This window comes from Bubalus kerabau, chromosome 1 (assembly GCF_029407905.1).
Source record: "Bubalus kerabau isolate K-KA32 ecotype Philippines breed swamp buffalo chromosome 1, PCC_UOA_SB_1v2, whole genome shotgun sequence".
NCBI classification, from domain to species: domain Eukaryota; kingdom Metazoa; phylum Chordata; class Mammalia; order Artiodactyla; family Bovidae; genus Bubalus; species Bubalus kerabau.
In genome coordinates this window covers 233,645,053-233,670,351 of record NC_073624.1, presented here as the reverse complement: position 1 = coordinate 233,670,351, position 25,299 = coordinate 233,645,053, and the positions used below count along the sequence as shown (strand labels likewise).

The following is a 25,299-nucleotide window of genomic DNA, read 5'->3' as shown; positions in this document are numbered from 1 at the left end:
GGAGGGGGTGATTCAACATAAATAAAGTGAGGGATAAGCAGAGCATTTGGCAGGAAATATGTCCAGTTCTGCTTTTTTATAAGTTCAACCCCAAATGCAGAAGCTAGTGTCTTGGGGAAAGGGTAGACACTGGGGAGAAAAGGGGAGCAGAAGGGGTCACAGAGAGTCCTAGTCTTGGTGATGAGGAGAATGTAGCATCACAAAGTGAAGGATTCTTAGGGAGAGGTGTCAAGATCCTCTCTTCAAATCTTAGGCTACAAGAAGTAAAGACATAATATTTGTGGAAGAGATATCTATCATAACCCTATAGAAACTGGTTCATTAGAATGGTTAGAGTGGAAACCATATTGTAAGATATTCAGAATGATCTTGGAGTAAGGAAGAAGAGGTAGGAAGTGCAGCCAAAGTAATTTTGTCAAAGCTAATAAGCTACTCAGATTCCAGACTCCACATTTAGCCTTATGAGCTTCCCATCCCCCGCCCCATCCCTCCCCTCCAGGCTCCTGCTTGTCTCTGTCTGGGGTGCAGATTAAATGGAGGCTGCATCAGATGTTCTCTGTGCTCCCTTGCAGCTCTGACATCTCTGTGGGCTTTACCAGATGGGTGAGGGATGGGTGGAGCTTATCCAGCTTGCTTAGGAGATAGAGACTCTGCCCTAATTAACCACCTCAATTAACAAATGGAGTTTGGCAGAGAGCTAAGATGAAGTTCTTTGATTTAACATTTCCTTCACACATAATTTAAGTCTCAGAATTCTTACATTTTATAATCACAGATTTGGAAGGAGATCTAGAAGCTGTCTAGTTCATTTCCCTCCTTTGTGAAAGAATGAATATATGTACACAGGCACACGCACACATCTCCTGCCATCCTTAGAAGCAACAGAAGTAGCTCTTGGCTATTCTGGAGCCAAGATAGGTCAGTCAGTCAGTTTAGTTGCTCAGTCATGTCCGACTCTGTGACTCCATGGATCGCAGTGTGCCAGGCCTCCCTGTCCGTCACCAACTCCCAGAGTTTACTCAAACTCAATGTGCATCGAGTCGGTGATGCCATCCAACCATCTCATCCTCTGTCATCTCCTTCTCCTCCTGCTTTCAACCTTTCCCAGAATCTTTTCCAATGAGTCAACTCTTCGCATGAGGTGGCCAAAGTACTGGAGTTTCAGCTTCAGCATCAGTTCTTCCAATGAACACCCAGGATTGGTCTCCTTTAGGATGGACAAGTTGGATGTCCTTGCAGTCCAAGGGACTCTCAAGAGTCTTCTCCAACACCACAGTTCAAAAGCATCAATTCTTTGGCACTCAGCTTTCTTCACAGTCCAACTCTCACATCCATACATGACTACTGGAAAAACCATAGCCTTGACTAGACGGACCTTTGTTGGCAAAGCAATGTCTCTGCTTTTCAATATGATACCTAGGTTGGTCATAACTTTTCTTCCAACGAGGAAGTGTCTTTTTATTTCATGGCTGCAGTCACCATCTGTAGTGATTTTGGACCCCCCAAAATAAAGTCAGCCACTGTTTCCACTGTTTCCCCATCTATTTGCCATGAAGTGATGGGACCAGATATACAGGTCAGGAAGCAACAGTTAGAACTGGTCATGGAACAACAGACTGGTTCCAAATAGGAAAAGGAGTACGTCAAGGCTGTATATTGTCACCCTGCTTATTTAACTTATATGCAGAGTACATCATGAGAAACCCTGGGCTGGAAGAAGCACAAGCTGGAATCAAGATTGCTGGGAGAAATATCAATAACCTCAGATATGCAGATGACACCACCCTTATGGCAGAAAGTGAAGAGGATCTAAAGAGCCTCTTGATGAAAGTGAAAGAGGAGAGTGAAAAAGTTGGCTTAAAGCTCAACATTCAGAAAACAAAGATCATGGCATCTGGTCCCATCACTTCATGGGAAATAGATGGGGAAACAGTGGAAAGAGTGTCAGACTTTATTTTGGGGGGCTCCAAAATCACTGCAGATGGTGATTGCAGCCATGAAATTAAAAGACACTTACTCCTTGAAAGGAAAGTTATGACCAACCTAGGTATCATATTGAAAAGCAGAGACACTGCTTTACCAACAAAGGTCCGTCTAGTCAAGGCTATGGTTTTTCCAGTAGTCATGTATGGATGTGAGAGTTGGACTGTGAAGAAAGCTGAGTGTCAAAGAACTGATGCTTTTGAACTGTGGTGTTGGTGAAGACTCTTGAGAGTCCCTTGGGCTGCAAGGACATCCAACCAGTCCATTCTAAGGAGATCAGTCCTGGGTGTTCTTTGGAAGGAATGATGCTAAAGCTGAAACTCCAGTACTTTGGCCACCTCATGTGAAGAGTTGACTCATTGGAAAAGCCTCTGATGCTGGGAGGGATTGGGGGCAGGAAGAGAAGGGGAGGACAGAGGATGAGATGGCTGGATGGCATCACCGACTCAATGGACATGAGTTTGGGTGAACTCCAGGAGTTGGTGATGGATAGGGAGGCCTGGCGTGCTGCGATTCTTGGGGTCACAAAGAGTCAGACATGACTGAGTGACTGAACTGAACCGAACTGAACTGATGGGACCAGATGCTGTAATCTTAATTTTCTGAATATTGAGCTTTAAGCCAACTTAATGTTATCACCTCTCTGTTAGGAATGCCCTAGGAAGTCTTACCTCTATCTCTGCTATGCTCCATGGCTTCCATGTCCCGTGGCTGTCTTGCCTTGGCAGCAAGCACATCTTTGTCAGCTTTTGACTTGCACATGCAACTTGGTGCAGGCAAGCCAGCGTACGCTCTTGGACAACCTGCCCTTGGAGTGACCTGACTTGGCAAGGAATTTTTTCAGAGCCCCTCCTTCTCTCCTGCCTGGAGCGAGATTCTTAATCTAACTTTCCCATGTGGCTGTGTTTTTACATCCCACAGAGGATCATGCACCTGTCTGGCTTCTTTCAAATTTTCATATTTGAACTTACATATCACCTCCTTGGAGAAGTCTTCCTTGACCACTTAATCCAAAGTAGGTGTGATTCTTTTACAATCTTCTACAATAGTGATTTGTCACTACATCGTATTTTCTTTATGACCATAGATACAATCTCTATTACTAGTTTTTGTTTGTAAATGTTATTTATTTCTTATCTCTCTATAGAATATGAGCTTTGTGGGAACCAAGACCGTATCTTTCACTCTCCATTGTTCCTTCAGTACCTAGCAAAGTGTGGAACATGCAATCGTTGCTTGTATTGGTCAGCTATTGCTGCATAACAAACCACCCCATTGCCAATGGTATATAACAATGAGTATTTAGTATTATGAGTCTGCCAGTCAGCTGAGATGACTTTGCTTCAGACTTCAGTGTGTAGGTTGACTGCAGCATCTGTTTTTTGCATTTATCTTTCTTCTGGGAGCAGACGGTTCTCTAGAACATGTTCTTTCAATGACTTCTGCTTGAAACATGCAAATATCCCATTTTCAAAGGCAAGTCACATGACCAAACATAGCATTAGTGGAACCAGGAGATATACTCTTCCCAAGGAGTTTGGGGAAGAAATGATTACCAAATAAGCATTTATTTCTAACATGATGCTCCATAAATATCAATGGTTGAATTAGACCAGTTGACTTTTCTATCTAAACCATTTTTCAGTCATTACAATCCTGTGTTTTATCAGCATTCAGTTTAGAATTTCAGACCATAGTGAATCCACAGCCTTATGTGGAGAAAAAAAAATACCACTCTGTTTTCTTTGAACAAGAACTAACTTAAGATCTCTATCTGTTTAACAGAGGTTAAAACCTCCTTCATTTCTTCCTGGCTCTCTCTATCCCCCATCTTGAGGCATAGGGAAGGCTTCATTCCTGCCAAAAACTGGAAGAGATAGAACCAATTAGAAGAACTTACCATCTGGTGGTGTGGGCTTATCAGAATTGTAGCCAAAACTCCAACAGGAACTGTTAAAGAGTTTGTGCACAATAGCTTGAGTGTCTGAGTAGAGCAGAGAATGTCTTGATCACTCAGAGAGAGTATGGCTAACCTCAAGATCACCAGATAACTTAGGGCTCCTGACAGCACCAACATTCTGTCAGAGAGTGGCCTGAAGGGACACCCCCAGCCATATGCATGTGGGCTTCCTGAAACTTTTCCATGAACAAGGGTTTGCTCTTAGGCTGAGCAGGGATTAGCGGAGACTCCTCATAGCTTTGACTAACCCATGAGTCTGCTTGGATTTCAAACTTGTTGCCTGCACTGACCTTTGATCTTGCCACACCAACCACCATCCCTTGTATGCGCTTCTCTCATTGGTGGTTCTTTTCTGTTTTACCATGTTGACCCTTGGTCTAGCGCCAGCTACTCTGAATTTTCCCTTCTGAAGACACGTGCCATAGGAGGACATCTGTGTGTGTGTGTGTGTGTGTGTGTGTGTGTGTGTATTTTGTCTTCTGAGTATCCAATGTTCGTTGTTCTGGTAACAGCATCCTGACTTCCTTTGGAGGAATCACTCCTCCCTTATGTCTGTGTAGTTTGGATAGGCTGAAGGAAACCAGCAGTCCACTTGGTTGTTCTTACCACCCCAAGATCTAAGAACGGTCGTGTGAAAAATCTTAGAACAACTGAAGAATGTAAATTGCTGGCCAAGGTGCCATGTTCAGAAATGAGCATATGTCCTAATTTTTATTCAGTGACATCAGATCTAGGACTTCTGTGGAACAGAGGGCAAAAGAGAAGTTCCCTTTCCACTGGACTTTGAGATGGGCAGATGTAGGCTGGCTGTATCCTGGGAACTGTCACCTGAGTGTAAAGTCAATTAGAGAAAAGCGAAGCCCCAAATCTAGAGGGTTTCTCTCTGTCCTGATGCTATCATTCAAGCTCCTGAATCTAGCTGAAATCAAAACTCCAGTTCTCTATCCCTTGCCACCAAAAGAGTCGTGACTACTCACTGCCCAAATGGGGTTGCGTAATTTCTAAAGCCAAATACACTATGTTAATAAACACCTAGTTAATTATATTACACTGTGTTTGCCTAGCACAAGCTGCTTCATGTAAGTAATGTCATTTTCCCACTAGCCCTGAGAATATATTATTATCAACTCCTTATTATACATCTAGAAACTAAACTGGGCACAAAAACTTCTCAAGGTCATACAAAGCAATGTCAAAGTTGGCATTAAACAAGTTATTTCAATTCCTGTTTATGCCATTGTATTAAATCTCATTGGAAATTGTCCCACTGATTCTCTAATGCTCTTAAAATCAGAATGATATATACAAATGGCTAAACTTTTATTGGGATGATCATCATAGCATTATTTTTAGGAAAAAAAAAACATTTGGGAATAAACTAGATAATCAATAAAAGGAGATAGATGAAATAAATTACTGGCTAATAAAATGGCTTTTTTTTTTAAACTCAGTGGAACACATGTTATTTTCAACATTACACATTCATTTTAATGTCTTCTAAAAAGTAAGCCATAATATAAATATATTCTTAATTTTTAGGTTTTTTTATTGGACTATAATTGCTTGACAATATTGTGTTAGTGTCTGCTGTACAAAAAGTGAATCAACTATATGTATACATCTATATCCTCTTGAGTCTCTCTCCCTCCCCTCTAGTTCTTAATTTTTAAATTGATACATTCAGAAAAAGATGGGAAGTTTATCCTTAGTACTGTAATTATACAAATTTTATTGTGTTTGGTGTGTCTGTCCACATGGTTTCTATAATACACACATTACTTCTGTACACAAAAAAAAGCTATTCTCAAAAAATTCCTTTCCTTTCTAGAGATTCCATGTAATGTCATTAGCCTCCAGCTGCCTCATTGACCCCGGTTTTGTCTGCATCGTCTGGGATCCAGACCTCTGGTGACCTTGGGCTTCCCTGTACCTGCAGGACAGCAAGCTATCTTACAGAAAAGTCACGGGACTGGCTGGAGATAGAAAGAGATTTCTGGCAACCTCTGTGCTCTGCACATCCTGACCACAGCTGGCACTGAGTTGTGGTCCCTTGAAGGTACGCAGGACTGTGTGGGATAAGCGGCAGGCATGGACACCAGGGGAGGACAGGGGCTGCTGCCACAGAAAGGAAGCTGCAGCATTCAAAATGGGCTGAGTAGACACAGCATACAGTGAAATGAAGAAAGCACTCCCAGCCCAGCCGCACATGTCTAGGGACGGAACCAGAAACCCAGGCCATTGTCCCGCTCGCTCATTGGAAATTGGAAATTGTTCATAGCTTCCTCATCTGTGAAAAGGGGAGGAAAAAAGTATCTACCTCTCAGCATCTTATGGAGTGGGAAGTTGATTTGAAATCAACCATCATTTACTCCTTCTCAAAATAGCCATGCATCACTGCTATAATTATTACCTTCATTTGAAAGAAACTGATGTTCAAAAAAGAGAACTGACGTGCCCAGGCAGGGCATCCATGGCAGATCCAGGCCTTGAACCAGAAATCCGTTATTTAGAAAATGGAGCCTCATACCTTACTTACACAGTTGGTAAAGCATCTGCCTGCAATGTGGGAGAGACCTAGGTTCAACTCCTGGGTCGAGAAGTTCCCTTGGAGAAGGAAATGGCAACCCACTCAAGTATTCTTGCCTGGAGAATCCCATGGACAGAGGAGCCTGGCAGGATATAGTTCATGGGATTGCAAGAGTCAGACATGACCTAGAGCTATTTTTATATATATATACCTTACTGAGGACCCTGACTGACAACAGTCCAGTAGGAACTGGAGTGAGATTTTGATTGGACTTTTCATCCCCACTTTTCAGCTACATAGTTACAATAGCCTTCCAAAGGAATTTACAACGCAGTCCTCCACTGAAACCCTGAACTCATTGTAGCAAAGTGCTACCCTGTAAACAGTAATAATTCAGCCTTATTTTCATCCCTGCCATTGATGTTACATAATATCCAGTTTCCCTGGTGGCTCAAATGATAAAGCATCTGCCTGCAATATAGGAGACCCAGGTTCGATCTATGGGTTGAGAAGATTCTGTGGAGAAATGAGAATGTGGAGAGGAGAATGGCAACCCACTTCAGTATTCTTGCCTAGACAGAGGATTCCATGGACAAAGGAGCCTGGTGGGCTACAGTAAGTGAGGTTACAAAGAGTCAGACACAATTGAGTGACTAACACTTTCACTTTTTTTTTCAATATACAGCTATACATTCATTCATTCATTCATTTCACTAGCACCACCACACACTATTCTCTGGTAGAGTGTCATGGGAAGCTAAAAAAACAAAATCACTGCCCCCAAGTTGCTTAGTCCAGTTGGGCAGATAAAATAAGGGTCCAGGTAACTAAAACTCAGGGTTAAATTTGACATCTGCTGTGAGGAAGATACAAAGGGCCACAGGGCAGAGAAGAGGGGTGCAGGGGTGGATTAGGAGAGTCCCAGTGGCACTACTCGTGGTAAAGAACCTGCCTGCCAATGCAGGAGACATAAGAGACACCTCCAGTTTGATCCCTGGGTCAGGAAGATCCCCTGGAGGAGGGCATGGCAGCCCACTTCAGTATTCTTACCTGGAGAATCCTATGGACAGAGGAGCCTAGAGGGCTACAGTCCATTGGGTCACAAAGAGTCAGACACGACTGAAGCAACTTATCATGCATGATATAAGAACTAGGACACACCAGAAGGACAGAATTTTGACAAGGGAATGTGGGAGGAGGAATTTGTAGGTGGAGGAAACAGCAGTATCAATTTGAGGACCATTGAATTGCCTGGTTTGAGTGGAGAGCAGGATTCAGTGTCATGTAACCTTCCCTGTTGATAATATTAAGTGGAGTTCTGGATGATTCTCTGCCTCTGCACACATGCTCACCAGATTTCCTGGCCCTCTGCTGAATCAGCTTCATCTCCAAGAATACATCCATGGACATACCACACAGTCAGCCCTGTACCCAGCCTTTCCCCCACCGTCTGTCCCCATCCCTTTGCCCATCTGCGAGACTCCACCCCAAGTTGGAGACAGGAGTAAAGGAACAATTGTTGTTGCTGCATTAGCAAAAAGTCTCCAGGGAGCATGAAAGTGGTCAAGTGCTCTGGAGCCTCTGATTCCGAGTGAGAAAACAAATCTGAACATGGCATTCCTCTGCTTGGAACTTTTCAGTAGGTTTCCCCAGCTCTTGGGCTAAAGATCAAAATCCATAACACGGCACACCAAGCCTGACTTGTGTCACCGTCTCCAGCCCCACGCTTCCCACATCCCTTTCCCCCCACCAGTCCTCTGCCCAGAATGCTTCTAGAATATTCCTCCTGTTTTTAGCACCACATTGCTGAAAGCATTCAGTTTTCAGCTCAGACTCCTATTCATCTCTCTGCCCAATGCTGGTTCCTTTGTAATATGTTTCCATTGAATCATGGCCTTTCTTTCACATATTTATTTGTATGATTAGTTTAAGAATAGCTGTGTCCCTTACTAGCCAGAAAGCTCCATGAGCACGGGGTTGCCTTCTGTTCTTGTTCACAGTAGTAGCACTCCATAAATGCCTGTTGAATTTAAACTTTTTATTTTATATTGGAGTATAGTTGATTCCTGGTTGCTTCCCTGGCGGCTCAGACAGTAAAGCATCTGCCTGCCGTGTGGGAGAACTGGGTTCAATCCCTGGGTTGGGAAGATCCCTGGAGAAGGAAATGGCAACCCACTCCAGTACTCTTGCCTGGAAAATTCCATGGACTGAGGAGCCTGGTAGGCTACAGTCTGTGGGGTCGCAAAGAGTCGGACACGACTGAGTGACTTCACGTTCGTTTGTTCATAGTTGATTAACGATGTTGTGATAGTTTTAGGTATACAGCAAAGTTCTTCAGTTATACACATACATGTATCAATTCTCTTCAAATTCTTTTCCCATTTAAGTTGTTATATAATATTGAGCAGAGTTGGCAGTGCCATACAGTAGGTCCTTGTTGATTATCCATTTTAAATGTAGCATATCTGTTGAATATTGAATGAATGCACCTGAAGCCCACGTTTGGTTTAATATACCTGTTTTATACGTACAAATGTAGCCTGACTGTGCAACTTGGAGCTTTTCTCAGAGTCTCAATTTGTTTAGTGAGCCTCCATCCAACTAAAGGCTGATACAAAAGCATCTTATTTTAATTTATTGCTGGAATTTTCTGTTCACTCTTATCATAGAAATACAGCCCTAGAAGGACTCTTAGAGGTCACAGAAGCTTGGGAGTGGTCCTCTGCATCATTTACACATGAATGATCCAAGGAAATAGTCTGGCATTTGAGCCCATGTCTGTAAGTTTCAATCCAATATACTTTTCAGTGGTTGAACTTGGTGTGTGTATATATGTTTGTGTGTGTACTTGTTTTATGAAACCTGGTCTGATTCCTTCAACTGGATGTTTTCCTTCCCTTCTCTGATCGTGTGTGTGTGTGTGTGTGTGTGTGTGTATGTGAGAGAGAGAGAGATAGAGGGAGTGCCGAGAACCTCTCTATTATATCAGTTTTTTTGTGCATGCCTATTTTCTCTGAGCTCCTTAAGGGGAGAATCAATGCCTAATGCATTTTATTTTCCCCAGTTCCCAGTGTAGTGCCTTGTAATGGCAAATGGATTTTATCTTGTGTATCAACTGCAACTCTGAGCAATTTGTAGTAGCTGCTTGGAATGCTCTGGCGAGAGGGAATTTAAGGCTATGTCTAGATTCAGTGGAAAAAAATTCTGTAATCAATAAATGCAGTCTACAAGGGTATGAAAGGGGGCCGTAGTGGTACATATACTCCATGGGGGGCCAATAATAAAAGAGCTTTGAAGGAATGCATAGACAAATAAACAAACCTTAGTTTTCCAAATGTCCTATGTAACTACTTTCTCCTGAGCATCCAAGAGAATAGTAATGTCACCCTTCTCAACAGAAGTCTTCAAACTAATCAGAGGAAGTGATGTTCATAAACACATTTCTGAATAAAAAAATTACAATCATCAATGTTATCAAGAGTCACCCACAGATAGTGTTGGGGCCCGTGAATCTCAAAGTGAGAGCTTAGGTAAAGATGGAGAAACCAAGCAATGCAGACATCCACCATGTAACTGAGTGTATACACAAGAGATAAAGTCCAAGCTCTCCACCTCGCAAAACAAACAAAACAACAACTCTCTACCTTGATTGCAAAACAGTCGTATATGGTAGTGATAGAGATGAGGGGAGGAGAAATATTGTGACTTTACTCACTCAAAAATGTTCCTCTCATGACACTCCAAAAATCTGCTCCTCCCTTAAATGGCTACCCCTGTTCCACCTCCCCCGATACTCATTCTTTATCCACAGCCGCCCACCTCTGCCTTGGAAGTCTTAGCACTTAATCCTCAATCATAAGTTTCATTTCTTTTTGGCACTTCTTGTGTTGGGCCTTTTTCCTGCCATTTGTTTTTTATGTCCTCGATCTTACAAGGGTGAAAGGTCACTGAGTTTTGGAGTCTGCAAAGCTGGCTTCACATATTAGCTTAGACTCTTCTTCACTGTGTAATATGGAGAAGACACAATCATTTTCACTGTCAGTAGCATTATCTATAAAATGGGAATAATAGCCTTTCAAGATTATCATAAAGTGTAAATAAGATGACATGTATGAAGTCTCTGTTACGTGATGGGTCTTCAAAATGATCTTTGTTTACTGTCCCACCGGTCCTCCATTTTTTAAATTACTACATGAAAGCCAGTTTTTTGCTTTTTGGCTGTATCTTACAGCTTACGAGATCTTAGTTCTGTGACCAGAGATCAAACTGGAGTTTCCTACAGTGGAAGCATGGAGTCTTAACCACTGGACTACCAAGGAATTCCCTAGACCAGTCTTTTGAGAGCAAGAGTTACATATCTGTTGTGTCCTCTTCTGTTTATTGCAGACTGAAGGAATAGACATTATTAAAATAAAATAATACAATGGCAGATGCTGAAGGATATGAATCAGGTGTAAGCACATTGGCCTGCTTACAGTCCCAGCCAAGTAACATGATTTTGTTATACTGGTCACATGTCTTTTAAGGAGCAGGCAGGACTTTGGTAAACTTGAGAGATTATTCTTTATACTTAAATCAGGCAGCATTTCTCAGCTCAAGACCATAGAAGCTGAGCAGGAATGTGGGTCCAGAGTTGTCTGATGCCCCAGGTTTTTTCCAGAGAAGCCAGAAATGTGGATTTTTATGCCAAAGTTTGAAAAGAATTGTGCAAGTCAAGCAAAACAAGTCCCTGGACTGTTAGTTTGCAGCTCTGAAAATGATGATGCTTGATGCTTAGTTCTTGATCTTCGGCAAGAACTAAGAAGGCATGTGTCTGCTGCCAGTGCCTAACGTCTTGTTAGAATGCCCTCGGGCTTCCTAAGTAGGTCCACATCAGAGGGAGCTGCCCTGCAAATAGGCACACTGACCTCAACCTGATTGTCATGTAGTCTTCTAGCATCTATGCTGTGTGATTCTTTGATTTTTGGAAACATTTGTTCATGTGTGTTAGTCCTGTGCCAGGTGTTCTCAGCCACACCAAGCAATACCTATACATGGTCTTTCTGAATAACAATTCACATTCTGGTGGTAGAGTTGACCTATAAACACACAACACCAGGAACATTGCAGGACAAATCAACTGGGACTTAAAAATTCAGTGCTTCTAGGAGCCAAGCAGGTGAAGACAAGGAGAGTAGTGGGTTGTTTAAGAAAGAAGCCATCCAGGTGGGATACTCCCATCCTAGTCAAGTGGGGTTACACAGACCCAGGGTCCAGTGTGGCCAAATGGTTTAAAATTTCAAAGAGAGCTAAGATGCCCACTTTTTGATGTACAGTTCCATGCTTCTTAAACACTTTGCTGACGGGGGCTTATAGATGGCCATTGGATGACTCCTTCTGCAGAGTTTGATAACTGGCCAATGAGAGGCCAGCATGGAGTACCACAGGTCAGAGCAGGTGAAGAACTAGGTCAAGAGTTCTCTTTGGCATATGCTGTTCCTCCTGCCCGAGACACACTTGTCTCACCTCTTTCTGCTCCCTGCCCTTGACCTCCTGGAATGTTTCTGCTTATCATTGAAACTCAGATGAACCACCAGCCTCTGAGAGACTAACCCCACTTCTCAAAGCATCTCCTGATCCTCCATGCAAATGGATGCTGTAACATTTGAGTGAATGAGTGAGTGAAAGTTGCTCAGTCGTGTCCAACTCTTTGTGACCCCATGGACTATACAGCCCATGGAATTCTCTAGGCCAGAATACTCGAGTGGTTATCCTTTCACTTCTTCAGGGGTTCTTCCCAACCCAGGGATCGAACCCAGGTCTCCTGCATTGTAGGCGGATTCTTTACGGCTGAGCCACAACGAAACCCATGAATACTGGAGTGGGTGGCCTATCCCTTCTCCAGGGGTTCTTCCTGACCCAGGAATCAAACCGGGGTCTCCTGCATTGCAGGTGGATTTCTACCACCTGAGCTATAACATTTGCATTACATTTTAATTTTCTCTTTACGGCACAGTTGGTTTCACTGGGAATAAAGTCCTGCCAGGCAAGGAACATGTCTTAATTTTGTCTGCATGTCTAGTACTTAACACCATGCCTGGGCTTGGTTAAGGGCTCAAAAAATGCTTGCTAATGGAATGCAAGACTTTTAAAAGAATTTCTCCAAGTGTGATTGCCATACTGACTGCTACCATATCTCCCCAGGGTTATCTCTTGAATATTCTGATTCAGAAAGTCTAGAGTCTGCCCCTGAGTCTTGCTTTAAACAAGCTCCCTGGGTGAATTTTTTGTGCACAGGATCTCTCAGCTAATCTGTAACTGCCTCCCCCCGACAGGGAAAGAGACTGTGTCTTGTTTGTTGGTCATGGTGTTCCTAGCACCTGACACAGAGCTGAGCATACACTGGAAATTCAGTGTTTGCTGAACAAATAAATGGATGGATAAATGAAAAGTAAGAATTAAATTGCAACAGTGCTCAGAACTTCCTTGGTGGTCCAGTGGCTAAGACTTTGTGCTCCCAGTGCAGGGGGCCTGGGTTAGATCCCTGGTCAGGGAACTGGATCCCACATTCAGTAGTGAAGAGTTGAATACCCCAACTAAAGATCCTGCATGCTGTGACTAAGACTTGGTGCAGCCAAATAAATACATAAATATTAAAAATCATTACAACAATGCTCCTCCAAAATCTAATGGACACCCCAGCTAGTATTTCAGTTATAAAGACACCAATATAGGCTGAATAGCTGGTCCATAACTGCCATCTCTATGGACAGACTCCTCAACTCCTGCCCTTGTGAGACTGGAAGAGTACTCAGTGCGTGCGTGCATGCTAAGTTGCTTCAGTTGTGTTCAACTCTTTGTGACCCTGTGGATTGTAGCCCACCAGGTACCACCTGGGAGGCCCAACAGAGTACTCAGATCAGATCAGATCAGATCAGTCGTTCAGTCATGTCCGACTCTTTGCGGCCCCATGAATTGCAGCACGCCAGGCCTCCCTGTCCCTCACCAACTCCCGGAGTTCACTCAGACTCAGAGGAGATCCTAAAGCATTTGGGTTGCCAATTCAGTGACTTTACCCCTTAATGATGGCAGAAAAGGAGAGCAGGAAAGATGGGATGCCACAAAGATGTAGAACTCTCTTCTTGGCTGGAGGTATTAGCAATAGTTCTCCTGCATCCCCTACTGTAAGCACCATTCTGCCTTTTTAAGCAGTCTCCTGTTGCTAATACATCTAGCAGCAATAGTTCCTGTTACACTTCCTCTCCTTTCCCTTCTCCACCCTCTGGTGGAGGGATCATGAATAGCAAAATGTATAGGAAAACAATCAAATGACCGGAAAAATGGTGAAAAAATAAAGATTTGTTTATTTTCTGGAGGTAAGACTGGGATAGTTAATTTAAGGTTAACTACTAGTCCAGATATCAAAAAGCACATGAAATTAAATCCGAATATCATGTTTTTTTTTCTGTTTTCAATAAATTATTAGTTAAGGCATTGTACCTAAAACCTCTCTACTCCTTTCAATATTTTTCACTCAATCCAATTGGGATAGAAGTCAGTTTTCCCAGACTAGTGAACCACAGTGAGCACAGCCCCAGAGGGTTTCCTAATCTCATATGATAATTAACAGAGAATCTTCCAGGCAGGCTGGGAATTACAATGTCACCATGACCACCCCAGTTGCCTAGTACTCTCTCAGTTCCCGGAACTAAAGAGAAGAAACTAATGGTCTAAGAACAAAATAGCATTACTGTTTCTCAGGCAATCCCCCGAGCAGTGTTCCCACTGAACTGCAAACCACCGAGAACAAAAATCTTTTATCATCTCTGTTTTTCCAATAACCGTATCAGTTCATAACATTTAAAGAATGACCAAATTCATAGAAACCTATGCTCTGGTATATGGCAGAAATCAAGATGAAGAACCCAGATCTACTCGATACAGGTTCACTAACCACAGTGGATAACACCCTGATCACATTTCAGTCCTCTCAGTAAATGGACAGCAACCCAATTAGAGATCAAGTCTTAGGTAGTTAAGATAACAGTATAGAAGCATCACTTTTTGCCTTAGAACATTCCTCCAATTTTTATCTTGTATTGTCTTGTCCTGTCGGTCAACATCTTGACAACAGAATAACAGTTAACATCTCTTTCCACCAAGCTCTGCTGGAGACAGTTCTCAGCAGTGTGAGTGAATGCACATTCCCTAAGCCTGTAGTCCTTCTAGAGTAATGGACACCTTTGAGAGAATGACAAAAGCTACGGAGCCTCTGTCCAGGGAATAAATAAGCATAGGCACATACATGCAAAAGGTTATGCATAATCTCTGGTGGTTCTTAGATACCTTGATGACCATACCTAAATCTTCCCCTTAAAAATTCTCCTTTAATCCATAGTGAAAGAAATGAGAGGTTGTCTAATAACCAAATACCTACACAATATTATTTTTGCTTTCCAGGGAGATGGTTTCACAGAACTACAATTCACCAATTAAACTTCAGCTCTTTTTCAAGGATAATGAGTAACACAGTTGACAAGATTTTTAACTTCAACATTACCAAAATGTAGAACTGCTGTTTTATTTGTTCAGCAGGTCACTCCTATGCAAAACCGTAGCTACAATCTGAAGCTTTTTAAAGTTTCCTCCTTAGGGGCTTTATCAGGTCACTGCTTGTAAAGACTCTGAATGCTCCCTTTTGTTTCTTGTGTAATCTCAGTAAAATTGATCTAGTTACCATGGGATCTGTGTATCTATCACAGTGCCCAGGAACAAGGACCTTGGGCTCACAAGACCACCATTTACTTTTTAGGTGACCCTGGGCAAGTTGTATAATCTGTTGCAGCCTTACTTTCAGCTTCTCTAAAAGGAAGATATTAATAATATAGAGCACTGTAGGGATCCTGTGAGGACTGAATAAAATAACTTGAATAAACCAACACATGAAAAGTGATTAGTGCATTACTGGGCCATAGTAGATGCTCAATAAATGTAATGAATGTTATTATAATTGTCCATAAAATAGTTGTTGGCACACAGTAAATCCTCAGTAAATGGAATCTGAAATAATGATAATTTTTTGGATTGAAGTATTGTTGCTTTACAATGTTTCAGGTGTACAGCAAAGTGATTCATATATATATATATATATATATATATATACACACACACACACACATACACACACACACATATATATATATACTTCATGTGTACGTGTGATCACTTAGGTCCGACTCTTTGCGACCCCATGGACTGTAGCCCACCAGGCTCCTCTGTCCATGAGATTTTCCCAGCGTCTCCTGTGTCTCCTGCATTAGCAGGCAGCTTCTTTACCACTGAGCCACCGGGGAAGCTATACTTTTCCAAATTCTTTACCATTATAGGTTAATACGAGATGCTGAATATAGTTCCCTGGGCTATACAGTAGATCCTGGTTGCTTATCCATTTTATATATGGTCGTGTGTATCCGTTAATCCCAAACTCCTAATTAATCACCCTCCCCTCACTTTCCCCTTTGGTAACCATAAGTTTGTTTTCTATGTCTGTAGGTCTATTTCTGTTTTCTAAATAAGTTTATTTATATGATTTATTTAGATTCCACATACAGGAGATATCATATGATTGTCTTTCTCTGACTTCACTTAATATGATAATCTCTAGGTCCTTCCATATTGCTGCAAATGGCATTCTTTCATTCTTTTTTATGGCTGGGTAATTAGAGTAATTATAATAATAATTCCAGTTGTTGGATTAATAATTTAAATTCTTGGAATCTGCAATACATTATCTTTTGAGTGTTCTTAGGAATAGGGAGAATGCTGAATTCTCTGTTTGAGCCTTCAAGGCATGTTCAGTTCAAATCGCTGAGAGCTTGTCAAGAGGGGAACCGTGGCAAAGAGACGGAGGGAATATGGTACCTGCCTTCTGCCATCCACAGCTCAGCACAAGCTACTGAGGCCACAGTGGCACCCAGAGCCTACAGTGCCAATTTAATCCAGTTTCGAGTTGTTCTTGCCCATTCAGTTTATACTTCTATGCCATCAATTGCCATGTGAGCTTAATCCCTGGAGGGAAAATGTCACTACTGATTAAATTTTGTGCTTTCACCTGTCTTAAAATGGCAGTCATGCCACCATACAGGTTTCCTTTTCACCCAGTAGTCAAGAAAAACTCAAAATGGTGTTTGTTGCCCACATTTTATAATGCATTCAGTTCAGATGGCTGAAATTCATCTCTCCTTTCTCCTTCTTGGGCTTCCCTGGTGGCTTAGAGGGTAAAGCATCTGCTTGTAATGCAGGAGACCTGGGTTCGATGCCAGGGTGGGGAAGATGCCCTGGAGAAGGAAATGGCAACCCACTCCAGTATTCTTGCCTGGAGATCCCACAGACGGAGGAGCCTGGTGGGCTACCGTCCACGGGGTCACCAAGAGTCAGACAGGACTGAACGACTTCACTGTCACTTTCTCCTTCTTGAGGTCACCTCTGTTCTTTTTGTGCTCAAACGCCATCCCAAAACTATGTAAGCCATCAGTCACTTCAGAAATAATGTAGGCTTTGGAAATAATGTAGGCTTCAGATTTTTAAATAGTTATGGGTCCTTTCTAAAAATGGGAAACTCAGTAGACACCTCAGGTATCCTTTCTTATCCAGCGGCATTTTCTTTTAACTGTGCATAGGAAGGACGTAAATATTATAAACCACATTCTCCAAGTCAGAACTTTTCATTCTACGCTTCTCAGAAGTTTCCTATGTATGAAACTCTCAAGTGAACCAGAAAACCTCTGCAAGTTTAGGGGAGATGCAGTCAACCCCAGTACCCATCAGGCTGGCATTCAAAGTTAGCTGACAGCGAGAACGCAAACCCATCCCATGAAGCACTGCAGGATCTCAAATATCAATGAACAGAATCACTCAAAAGGTCCTGGACAGTTTTCTTGGAGTGCTTTCTCTTAAGACAAGGGATGACAACTCATCGTTTTTGCAATACCACCTGCTATGTATAGGCCCTCCCTTTAATGGTCGATCGCAGAAAGAATTCTCAGAAATAGAAGCATTTACTTACATCTGTAGGTCATCTCAAAGCTGTCGCTGATGTTCACAATATCAATCTGGGGGAGCAACTTTGGGGGCTCTGTGAGTTGTGACAAAGCAAATCTAAAAGCAGCATGTTCCTGTGACTGCTGGTTTGGAAATAATCCCCCTGCAAAGAAAGAAAATGCAACATGGTATCTGGGCTAGAGATAAGTTTGATTCCTCAACAGCCCACCCCAGATGGGCCCATTTCTTCTCTCCAGGTCAGAGTCACTAGTTGTTTCCTGATTCTGGGGATCAGAATTCACATGGACTCAACTGGATCCTGGGGTTTCAACTTCTACAGGTGAGCTTTTATTGATAAAGCCTCTAATTATCTGTCATTCTGCCCAAAGATTTGATTGTTCACCCCTCAACTCAGTTCAGGTCAGAGAAAACAGAATTGTGGAGTTTCTCTTCTCCCTCTCTCTCAAGCAAACCACTTAGGCACCCTGTGCTCTCGTATGCACGTAAACCCTAGCTGTGTCTAATTTTTCCTGTATCAGACCCAATTCTCATTAGAGAGCCATACAGGAAGTAGTATTAACGTGTGTTGCAGAGTGAACTCTAGCCCTGGGATCCTGTGAGCTTCCCTAGTGCTATGACCCTTTCTTTGGCTTTGACACTTGTAGTCTTTGACCTGGCAAGACCTGTCTGCCAGTCCTCTACAGTTTATTCATTTTTTCTGAAAAACTCTTGATTATCTGCACAGAGTGTTTGCCGGTTCTTTCATCACTCATCCCAGGAGTGACTTGTTACATAAGGGGTTGCCATTGTGTGTATTTGCATGGTAACACCTTGGACTTGGAAGATGTGGGGGCTTAGGAATGTCCAGAAGATGCTAGCATTCTATTCTAGCAAAAAGCAGAACCAGAGGTGCCTGGTGGGGCTCCTGTTCCAAGCAACATGAATACACACCTTACCTTCGTATTTACTGTCAACATGTAAATAAATTAAAATGCGTTTCTATGAACTGAAATCAGCAGTTTCCAGAGACTGAACTATAGTGAGTGTTTACATGGAAGTTAATCCGAGATTCCTCAGAAATCCCAATCCCAATATGATGCATTTCTAACTTCCTATACAGTAGATGTGTGTTTGTTTTTAACAATCAGTAAATAAATTGTAAGGCTTTTGTTACAGATAGTGCAAGTAGAATGAAGTAACGTCTGGTGGCAGTGATATTTTGAGTGTGTGTTCCAGAACTTAACATTTCAACCTTTTATGTGAAAATAAAAACAATGGTTCAATCATTTGAAATCAAATTGGGGCTAAATATGATGAAAAATCTGCAGAGATACATAAATAAGCATACCATAGATATATACACAAAACATCTCGTGCATTTATACATCCATGGCAGTACACACAGATGCACTTGGAGAAAGCAAGTCCACATATCTGAAGACAAGTATTTCCAATCAGCAAAGTATGGGTAAGACATAAGTACCAGCATAAAGAATGTCACTCGTAAGAGCAAATGATTTACCCATGGTCATGTGTCTCCATTTTAAAGAGTAAAAGCAAAAAAACTCCTTCTTAATTCTGATGCTCCACCCCCACCCCAAGATGACCACACCCCAAACACTTCCCAGTCTCCCTCCTCCCCTGCAATGAATGAAGGAGAGTGAGTGGGGGTGGGGAGGTAGGTGGCTATAGGCTGGGCTGCAAGAGAAGTGTCTCCGGAGGCAGGAAGTTTTGTTTTGCGTCTAAGGCACTAATACACATACACAGACACACTTCAGGATATAGCTTAACAGGTGTCAGGAAACAAAGCAAGTTGCTCCGCGGCTATTCCAGCTACCCTCAGAGCCAGCCCACTGGAGAGGCCAAAAGAGTACAGTAGCACATGTGTGCCCAGCAAAAGACCACCTTCAACACATTGCCCCACAAACACACATGCTCACAAGGAACACAAACTCCTAGGAATGGGAACTTTCTCTACTGGAGCCCTGCCTCTAACTGGAGAGAGTAAACAACCCAGACCCAGCAAGATGCCTCCAAGCAAAGCAGTTTGCTGGATTCCGGGACACAAACAGCCCTGAGATGCTGGTCATACTGAATTCCCAAGCCCTTGTGGACACGCGTCATTATTGGTGTTACTGCTCCTGTTTATTTGGCTTTCACCCGTTATTGCTGGGAGAAGCAGTATCTATCCGCTGTCCCATAAATTCAGGGAGGGTGGGGGTCCTCTTTGAGAAGCATGACAACCAGGAAAGGGAAATGGGGGACAAAAAAAGCATGCGGCATCATGTTGAAACCTGCCTCCAAGTTGCGAGGCTGGAGCTCAGTGATGGGGAGAGCTAAGAGGAGGGGAGAGGGACATGTGGATGTGTGTTTGTGTGTGTGTGTGTGTGTGTGTGTAAAAGGCAGACGGTCTCGTGGACAGAAAATCTAAGAGGAGTGGGCGATTGAAGGAGTAGGGGGAGAAAAACAGGCTAGGAAGTTCCAGAATTGGAGGAGCGGGAACCCCCAACCCAGCATGGCAGACAGCAGACAGAGGCAGCTAGGAGAGTCCAGAGTGGGAGAGACAGCCCCCTTCACCAGGGGGGTGGCTTTTTATAATTATTTTAGTGAATGCAATGAACCCAGCATCCTTCATTCCTTCTTTTAGAGGGTCTCTTTCCCCTCCCCCAGAGGAGAAATCACTGCCTCTCTCAAATATAAATGTGTATATTTAATACATAATCATACACATAAATACACACACCACACATATTTATATAAATAAATGAAATCAGGCATCATCTACCAAGCCATGGAGTTAACTCTTTAAACACCTACCACCTCTTTCCTTGTTAGAGCCTGATTTTTTTTTTTTCCTCCAAAGCAGTGGTTCCTCCATTTCACATGCTTATGCCTAGAGTGTGAGTGGTGTGTGAGGACCTGCGTGTGTGTATGTGTCTGTGTGTGTGTGAGAGAGAGAGAGGGACAGAGCACAGTTTCCTTCTCTGCCCCATATCCCATCCAGAGAAGCCCCCTCCCCACACCATCGCCCAAGCCTTCACATCGCTGCTGGACAGCTTGGGGTAGATAGCCCAGCACAACAGCCCATAGTGGGGGTGGGGGAGGACACAAACCCCCTCCCCCTCAAAAAACTGGCCAGACCCATGAAGTCCCACCCCAGGCTGCCCCTCTCACTCACCGATCTGGATATTGTTGGGGAAATTGGCACCTACTACCGCGCCTAGGAAACCGGTGCAGAAGAAGGCAAAAATGTGCTGCATATTCCTTTTTGCATTGGCGAAAAAGAAGCCCAGGTCCAATCATAGATTTGGTGTTCCCCCCTTCCCTTTCTTCCTTTCTCTCTTCTGCCGATTCTTTTCCTCCTGCCGTTCCTTCCTTCCTCGCTTGCTTCCTGCCTGCCTTCTGCGAGGTTTGTCTGTTTCCCTTGGAATCCGAGCGCTTAAACTGCAGCGTTAACACCAACTGACAGCCAGATTAACTGAGCACGGAAAAGAGAAGCCTGTCCTCCTGCGAGCTGAGCGCCGCTCCCCCTCTGCTCTGCTCTGCTCTCCTCTCCTCGCCGCCTGCCTCTCGCTCCCTCCCTTGCTCCCTCGCTCTCCCCCTCACTCTCACACAGGCAGCCAGCTCTATGCTAATACCCACCAGCAAGCCAGCTCCCCGGATCCGCAGCTGACCTCCTCTCCCCATGGCCCCCTGCCTCCCCATCCTCACCTTAGCCTCCTGGTTGGGTGTGCTGATGGGTGGGTGGGCGGGTGAGGGGGTGTGATACCTGGAGCTTGCTCCCGAAAGGGACAGCCCTACCAGTCCCCTTCACCCTCCCCCGCCTTCCTCAGCTCTCTCTGCACCCCCCTCCCCCAGCCCCCCAGCCAGCAGAAGCAACTGGGAATGTGGGTTCAGCTGTAAGTCAGTAGGTGGCAGGGGGTCCCCACAGTAGTCCTGCATCCACCCGATGCTTGCTGCTTGATCTAGGTCACTTTTCTAGGAGTGCGAGAGCTGTACTGGATATATCTCTTGCACTCCACTGGCCCAATTATTCCTACAACTAATTCCTGAGGGGAAGACCCTAGAAAGCCCTGCTAGGAACTTTAAAGGAAAGAGGCTTCCCCACCCCCACCCCTCCCCACGCTGGGAGGAATGCTAGAAAGGCAGACAAGAGGGTCTGGAATGATTGGCAATCACATGTCTTGACTTGGACACTCAGTGGTCCCTGTTGCCTTTACAAGTGGGATTGGTGGTCTCTTCAATCCTCTGTATTTTAAATGAGCCCCCTTCCCCCTTCCTCTGCATTCCACAGGAGTCTACAGCATCCTAATCTTGTGGGTGTACAATAAAGGCTAAGGACACTTACACAGAGCAATTACATGAGTCATTTTGCAGGGATTCTAGTGAGAGGAGCCAGGCTTCTTTCAATGATCTCTGGATGTTGGTCATTACTAGAGTAAACTGGAACTCCCTAGACCCTGCTGGACAGGGGCTTCTGCCGAAACAGTCCCTAAAGAAGACAGCTGTGCTCAGGGCTGTCCTGTGGGTTGCATAGCAGTCGTCTGAGCAGTCACAGAGCACTTTACAGTTTCTGAAGCGGCTTCACAGGGTTACCTCACTCTTTTCTTACACCAGCCCTGGGAAGTGTCCGTGAAAACACAAACAAACAAACAAACAAACAAGGCTCCAGGGATTAAATCATAAAGACACAGATTTGTGAAGATGGAATCTGGACCTTCAGCACCAGCATACACTTTGACCTATGAACTTGAATGTTCTGGGCAATTTGCCCACTGTCCTGGTCAGAACCCCCACCCAACAGCTGAAAATCCATGAAAAGGAAACCACATTTTTTCCTCGGTTAGAACAGGAGAGAATAATAGGCTTTGAACTTGGTTTTGCTTTGCCACTTGACTAGGCCATTTTATCAAAAAACTCCTCTCTTCCCTCACCAACATTACATAATCACATACACACACAGGACAGCTACAAGGGCTGGGATTTGCAAGAAATATCGGACTGTTCCATGGAGCCCCTAAACTAGGAGCCACTTAGAGGTTGGATACTTTATGATTTCCTCTGCACTTTCACATATATTAATTAGCTCAAGTGATTTTATAGCTAATGTTTATTCTTTCCCATGGGCCAGGTACCATACTGGGCTTCCCCGGTGGGTCAGTGGTAAAGAGCCCACCTGCCATGCAGGAGACATAAGAGATGTGGGTTTGATCCCTGAGTCAGGAAGATCCCCCAGAGGAGGACACATGGCAACCCACTCCAGTATTCTTGCCTGGAGAATCCCATGGACAGAGGAGCCTGGAATGCTACAGTCTGTGGGGTCACAAAAGAGTCAGACACAACTTAACAACTAAACAACAGCAAGGTACCCTGCTAAGCAGTGTGGCGTGCATCATTTACTTGTGCAGCAATGCCTGTGGCAGGTAATTAAATCCCCATTTTATAGGTAAAGAAACTGAGGCCTAATCATTTACCCCTGTTTCACTGTTAACAGGGAAACGATTGGGATTTGAACACAAGAAACACTACCATCAGGCCCAAGCTGTTAACCCTCAGACTCCAAAAGCGGGAAGAACTGGGCAGGGGCATGGAAGTAGTGTCATTATCAGCTTGGGAAGGTGTGAGAACAGATCAGGAACTCTCTAAGGTTTCTGACAACAGGAAGAGTCTGTGATGCGAGGATTCCATCTTAAAATTTCTCCAATTGCATTTTTTGCCTCTTACTATTTTGAATGGTATCTGGGGATCTTTTAAGTTTTTCTGAGCTTTATGTCTGGTAATAATAATAATTAGGCTGTCACTGAAAGCTTCACACTTCTGTCACCTTTCAGAGCAAGATCTCAAAGCCCTTTGCAAGGTTTAATTAGCAAAACCTCAACGCCTACCTGTAATGGGTTAGACTTGTTTTGCCTACTCTGGGGCAGAGGGACTTAAAGGAGTCAAAATGATGCATTTTCAATGACCATTATAAATCATATAGTCAAATGGATTTTCCTAAAATATAGCTCTAACTGTGTCATGGCCCTGCTCAAATATGGTCAAGCAGCTCTCCTTGGCCTATTAAATACGTGATTATTCAGTCATTAAATAAACCTGGAGCTTACATATCTCAAGTGTGGGCATCTAGGTCAAATTACATTTAGGGTCAACTCTTTATCCTATTTCTAACTCAAGCATTGATGGAGAACTTTCTCTGTGTCCAATGGGGAATCAGGTGAAGGGGTTATGGAAAGGAATCAGACACAGTCTCTGCCTCAAGGCAGGTGAATGTGGTGGAAGAGGAATACAGAGGGACCCAGCCAACTGTCATCCAAGGCAGCTATGAACGTGTTCTAATAGAGATGTAAACTCCACACTGGGGAGCACGGGAGGAAGTGACCAATATGTCTGTCTGTGGGGAGCTGGCAGGGCTTCAGAAATGCTGAGCTGGTAAGGAGGAGACGACCTGCAGAAAGTGAGGGCTGAGGGAAGACCTCAGACCAAGGAAAAAGCACCTGCAGGGGCAGAAGGCAGGTGAAGACGCCATATGCTCCATGAGCCTGAAGCCAGTGGTACAGACTGGAAAGACAGGGTAGGGAATTGTGAGACTTCAGAGAGGGCAGGGTCGGGATTTGGAAGCCACTGAATTTCTGGCAGCCATGGAGAACCGTGGGATGTTTTTTTACTAGTATGATAGTTATATGACCAGGAATGAATGTGAAGAAGAAGAGACTGACTGCTGGTGGGAGGTGCTTTTCTTATATCTCAGCCTCAGAGGTTAGGACTACATATCATATGTCCTTGAGCGACATGTTCTGATGTTGTTCTATACTGTTCTTCTGTAGCTCCCAATCCCATTTGCCATCCCTGATATCAGTCTGGAAGACTTGACTGTTCATAATCTGCCATGATTGATGGCAACCCAACCCTACAGATACATGATAAACTGTGATTGACACAGTATTTATATATCCTTCATCTCACTTCATCCTCCCAACAACCCCACAAGGACAGGAATTAGAACCTATTTTACAGATTAAGAAAGGCTCAGGGTGGCTAGATGGTTAGCTTACGACAGTAGTTATCAATGGACAGTGATTTCACATTCCTTGTCCCGGGAATATTTGGTAATGTCTAGAAGGAAATGGCAACCCACTTCAGTGTTCTTGCCTGGAGAATCCCAGGGACAGGGGAGCCTCGTGGGCTGCCGTCTATGGGGTCGCACAGATTCGGACACGACTGAAGTGACTTTGCAGCAGCAGCATCAGCAGAGATGTTTTTGGCTCTCACAGCTGGGGAGGTGTGATTGACATCTGGTGTGTAGAGGCCAAGGATGCTGCTGAACATCCTATGATACACAGGACAGCCCCCACTGCAAAGAATTACCTGGGCCAAAGCATCAGTGGATTGAAACACTGTTCTTAAGGGCACATAACAACGAGCACACCAATCACTAGATACCAGCACCCCATTCTAGTCTCCCTCTCTGTTATATTACATTGAAGAAAAACTACATTCATCTTCTTTCAAGGCTTTTCACATTTTAAAATGGGATCCCTGAAGGTGGGTGTCCCGAAAAGTCCAAATGGACAAGTATCTCATGGAGGGGTTCCAGCTGACAGGCCCGTGGAAAAGCTTTCCTAATGCTGCTCAAATGGTGCCCCAGAGATAGCATGGCCACCACCCCCAAGTCAGTTCTGACCTATCCTGGTTCATTTCTTTGGCATACTGTAAGTTCCACCACCATGTGGCCAAAATAGCCTCAGATTTATTTATTTGGCTTTGGCCTTATACCACAAACCAAAGAGAATTGCGTTGGGCAGGGATTTCA

The 25,299-nt window shown here is 43.8% G+C and overlaps 1 protein-coding gene and 1 long non-coding RNA gene across 5 annotated transcripts in view; one reads left to right on the top strand and one right to left on the bottom strand.

The window, feature by feature from the left end:
* The window catches only part of LOC129636211 (uncharacterized), a 28,217-nt gene extending 9,510 nt beyond the window's left edge, over positions 1-18,707 (top strand). The window contains exons 2-4 of the long non-coding RNA XR_008706805.1: positions 5,772-5,999; positions 17,747-17,829; positions 18,653-18,707. This is a non-coding gene — a long non-coding RNA (uncharacterized LOC129636211). The remainder of the gene's footprint in view (positions 1-5,771; positions 6,000-17,746; positions 17,830-18,652) is intronic.
* GRIA1 (glutamate ionotropic receptor AMPA type subunit 1) overlaps positions 1-20,942 on the bottom strand; it is a 365,851-nt gene extending 344,909 nt beyond the window's left edge. For all 4 annotated transcript variants that reach the window (XM_055559484.1, XM_055559480.1, XM_055559490.1 and 1 more), the window contains exons 1-2: positions 20,668-20,942; positions 17,515-17,652 (exon numbers count right to left, since the gene is read on the bottom strand). In XM_055559484.1, the coding sequence (XP_055415459.1) occupies positions 17,515-17,652; positions 20,668-20,749 (220 nt within the window). In that variant the 5' untranslated portion in view covers positions 20,750-20,942. The remainder of the gene's footprint in view (positions 1-17,514; positions 17,653-20,667) is intronic.
* Between the last annotated feature and the right edge of the window lie 4,357 nt (positions 20,943-25,299).